General features: G+C 41.8%; 1 protein-coding gene across 1 annotated transcript; it reads right to left on the bottom strand.

Moving 5' to 3' along the window:
- Window positions 1-2,748: 2,748 nt before the first annotated feature.
- Window positions 2,749-3,738, bottom strand: LOC107947852 (uncharacterized). The gene is made up of 2 exons (XM_016882362.1): window positions 3,348-3,738; window positions 2,749-3,254 (listed from the first exon to the last, which is right to left on the bottom strand). The coding sequence occupies exons 1-2, from the start codon at window positions 3,736-3,738 to the stop codon at window positions 2,749-2,751; spliced, it is 897 nt and encodes a 298-aa protein (XP_016737851.1).

The following is a 3,738-nucleotide window of genomic DNA, read 5'->3' as shown; positions in this document are numbered from 1 at the left end:
TTATCAGTATGATTGGATAACAGATTTCCTACACCAAGAGCATCATCGAATTTCACAACACCCATGTTGATGAGCCTTTCGACTACCCTCTTAAAAGAGGTGCAGTTCTCTATCGAGTGACTAGCGATTCCAGCATGATATTCACATTGAGCACTTGCATCATACCACTTGGGGTATAGGGGTTGCAGTGGTTTTAAGTAGAAAAGAGATACGATGTGTGCATCAAACAAACTTTTGTACAGCTCCCGATACGTTACTGGAATGAAAGTAAACTGGGGCTTCTTCGTGTTCTACTTTGTATGGGGTTCCTGCCTTGGCGAAGCTTGCTGGCCCGTGGCTACCACTTTCGGTTGATTTACCATGATTGGCTTTGCATAACCCATGTTTGCATTACTGACTTCATTTTCTTTCTTTTTCGGGGCCGACCTCCTGGTGCTTTCCCCTGCCTCTATCTTTCCGCACCTTATTGCATTCTCTATCATTTCACCGGGCATAACTATGTCCGCAAAACTCTTAGTTGTGTTTCCCAGCATGTGATTAAAAAAATGTGGTTTCAGGGTATTAATGAAAAGCATGGTTGTTTCCTTTTCCAACAGTGGGGGTTGGACTTGTGTAGCAATCTCTCTCTATCTCTAAGATTATTGCCTGAAACTTTCATTTGACTTCTTCTCCATGTTCTGTAACGTGATCCTATCAGGTGCTATATCAGTCACATGGCTATATTGTTTTATAAAGGCCTGTGCTAAGTCTTTCCATGATTTAACTTGGGTACAACTCAACTGATTGTACCACTTGGCCGCAGCCCCAACCAAACTGTCCTGGAAACAATGGATCAATAACTGATCATTATTGACATGACCAGTCATCCTTCGACAAAACATCATGATGTGAGCCCCTGGGCAACTGGTTCCATTATATTTCTCAAACTCCGGTATTTTGAACTTCGGAGGGAGTACCAAATCCGAGACCAGGCTCAACTCCTTAGCATCTATTCCACAATGATAATCAGCGCTTTCTAACGCTTTGAATTTCTCCTCCAACCATTTATATCGGTCTTTCAATTGCTTTGGAAGTTTCATTCTTACCTTTCCTATTTCTGCTACTTTATCGAAGTCAGGGACCGTAGGATTTGCCCGATTGTCTTTAAGGTTAGAACACAAGCCTATCGGGATATTTTTCGGTGCCGAAGTATCAGTCTGATTTCGGGTTTGATACTGATAGACACCCTTTGCGGAGGCACTAGAGTATTTGTTGGGGTGAAACCCAAAGGGTAAGTAAGAACCCCGCTATCATCCTCAGCATTGATCATGGGACTCTTCCCCTTTTCCGACCTTCCAACTAGTAGCTGAGTCAATTTGCTCATCATACTCCTCTGAGATTCTAGCATTTTATCTTTCATATCTTGCTGGATCCTAGCTAATTGCTCTTGCATTTGCGCTTGCATCTCTTCCTGCATTTCTTTCTCCATTTGCTCCAATTTTTCCAACCTTTGATCCATAGCTTTGGTCTTTTTCCATGTGTAATATTGGTGTTCCAGGGTAACTATAATACAATTTTCAATTAATTAAGGTTCTTTTTATAAAATTTAATACACATGATGCAATGAAATGCAAATGTATGAGATGAATGTACAACTAAAGAGACGTCGATTCTGATTCAATTCCATTTAAAAAACTTTATTGGAAAGCAAAATCCTTTGCATAAAACAGATCATATATACGACTTTGCCCTAATGCCCAAAGTTTTAACTTTCTTAAGAATGCAAGCCAGCTCACGACCCCGATCTGACTCTAACTCATACTTCACACTTAGCACATCAGCTTAAACTGCTAAGGTTTGTAAATGATCGGCCACTTCTCGTATCTGAGCTATAGCTTCACCCATGATATGATCTCTATCCCTGACTTGGTCTTGCGATCGACGGAGCTGTTCCTTCCACTGCTCATTGTTCGACTCAAGGAATTCAATTCGGAGTTCACAGTTCTGTAGCATAGTCTCAAGTTCTTCCACTTTTCCTTTCAAATCCTCGATCCTGTTCAAGCTGGCCCTTAATTCAATGTTGGAGTTACGTCCACGATACTGATGCAATGCCCTTTTTAAATCCACTACCTGAGCTACCAACATCTTCTTCTCATCTTGGCTTTCAACCAAGCTCTTTTTTAAAACATTTTCACGTGCTCGAGCATCATGGAACCTCTTCTCCCACTGATCTGCTCTAGGCTTTTCCTCTTGAATTTCCTGTCGCCACTGTTCTGACGTCTTCCCCAATCCGGCATTTCTAATTGACATACGTAGCTTATTGTAATCAGTTTTCAAACTGTCCAAGTCTTCATCAATGCTTCTTTTCCCTTTCCTCAACTTTTCAGCCTCAAGTTTCTGAACATCGACATCCAACCTCAAATGCATCTTTTCTTCCTCCAACTGTTCTATCTTTTTCCCTAACTCCGTATTTCCCTCTTCAAAGTCCCGTTTTACGATTTCAAGCTCGGTGGGGATTACTTGCAAGTATTCTTCTATCGTATGAACACCCTCCAAACTCAGCTCAGAGATATTATCATTAACTCTTTTACTCAACCATCCCTTGTATTCAGGAGTCGTCATTGATTCTACAGTCAATCTCTTCATCTGGCGTATCTGTTTCCAAGCATCAGAAATCTCTTGAACCTTCTTTTTGTAATTGTTCTCCCTATACGAGAACTCACTCTGGGCTAGTCCATGTGTCATCGGTATAAATTGCCTTGACCTGTATTATCTTAAAACAAGTAAAAGAGCATATCCAACAGCTCCCCAAATTCCTAGCAGGGGTACCCAGTCAAAACTCCCACACTGATAAAGAATCTCATCAGGAACAAACCAAGAAGCTCTCCACTCAACGTCCTCTTCCTGAAGATTTCGGAGGAGCACGATCCAATTTTCTTCTGATATGTCATCTCTCCTGGACATGGCTATTATTTCCTTTAACGGGGAGTAACTCTCAGAGAAAACCCAATAAGAAACCTTATCCACCTTCCAAAAATGGCTGTGGAACCAAGCTAGCAACAATTGCGCACACCCTATAAATCTTCCTTCACTTGCCCTCCGACATACACTCAAATATCTGAATGTCTCAGCTAGAATTGCAAGCATCGGTGTGATCCCTTTGTCAAGTCGATCAAAGACATCGACAACTGCTTCATCCATATGCCTTAAAGCTTTAGGGAAAATCACCAAATCATAGATACTCAAGGCGAAAACATCAACTTTCCTCTTTGTATCTGGATGTGCCAAGATCAGGTCCCTCAAACTCACCCAAGAAATGCACTTACCATCACCCTTTTACTGAATTCAGACTGTAACCCACTGTTCACTCATCCCGGTGATACTCATTAACTTTTTTACAAAAGTTGGGGCACTAGCAGCCTTGGAATAAACTTTGTCGACTTGAACCTTTGGACAACGAAGAAAAGCTGTATACTCCTCCACAGTAGGCACCAAGTCCACCTTCCCAAAGGTGAAACAACTATATGCCAGGTTCCAGAACTGAGCCATAGCCCGAAACAAGTACTTGTCCACCTTGAGGTCAAGCAGGTAGGGTAAGTCGCTATAATTTTGATAGAACAACTGCCTAGCCTTTTCATCCCAACTGGCCCATATATCCCTCAACTTCTGGAGTTCATTTTGGGTCACATTGATACGAGTGAAGTTTCCCAATTCCGATGTACACCCCTCAGCCAAGCTATCCCCTTTCTTAAGTTGCAT

The sequence above is a fragment of the Gossypium hirsutum genome, chromosome A04, assembly GCF_007990345.1.
Source record: "Gossypium hirsutum isolate 1008001.06 chromosome A04, Gossypium_hirsutum_v2.1, whole genome shotgun sequence".
In the NCBI taxonomy this organism is placed as follows: Eukaryota; Viridiplantae; Streptophyta; class Magnoliopsida; order Malvales; family Malvaceae; genus Gossypium; species Gossypium hirsutum.
Note: the sequence above shows the minus strand (reverse complement) of the source record. Positions and strands in the feature narration are given on the sequence as shown.

Bases quoted from the DNA above. Each gene is read 5' to 3' on its own strand.
- LOC107947852 (XM_016882362.1), bottom strand. From the start codon at position 3,738: ATGCAACTTAAGAAAGGGGATAGCTTGGCTGAGGGGTGTACATCGGAA. The intron at 3,255-3,347 runs GTGAACAGTGGG...TGGCACATCCAG, and splicing joins AATGAGTATCACCGGGATGA to ATACAAAGAGGAAAGTTGAT.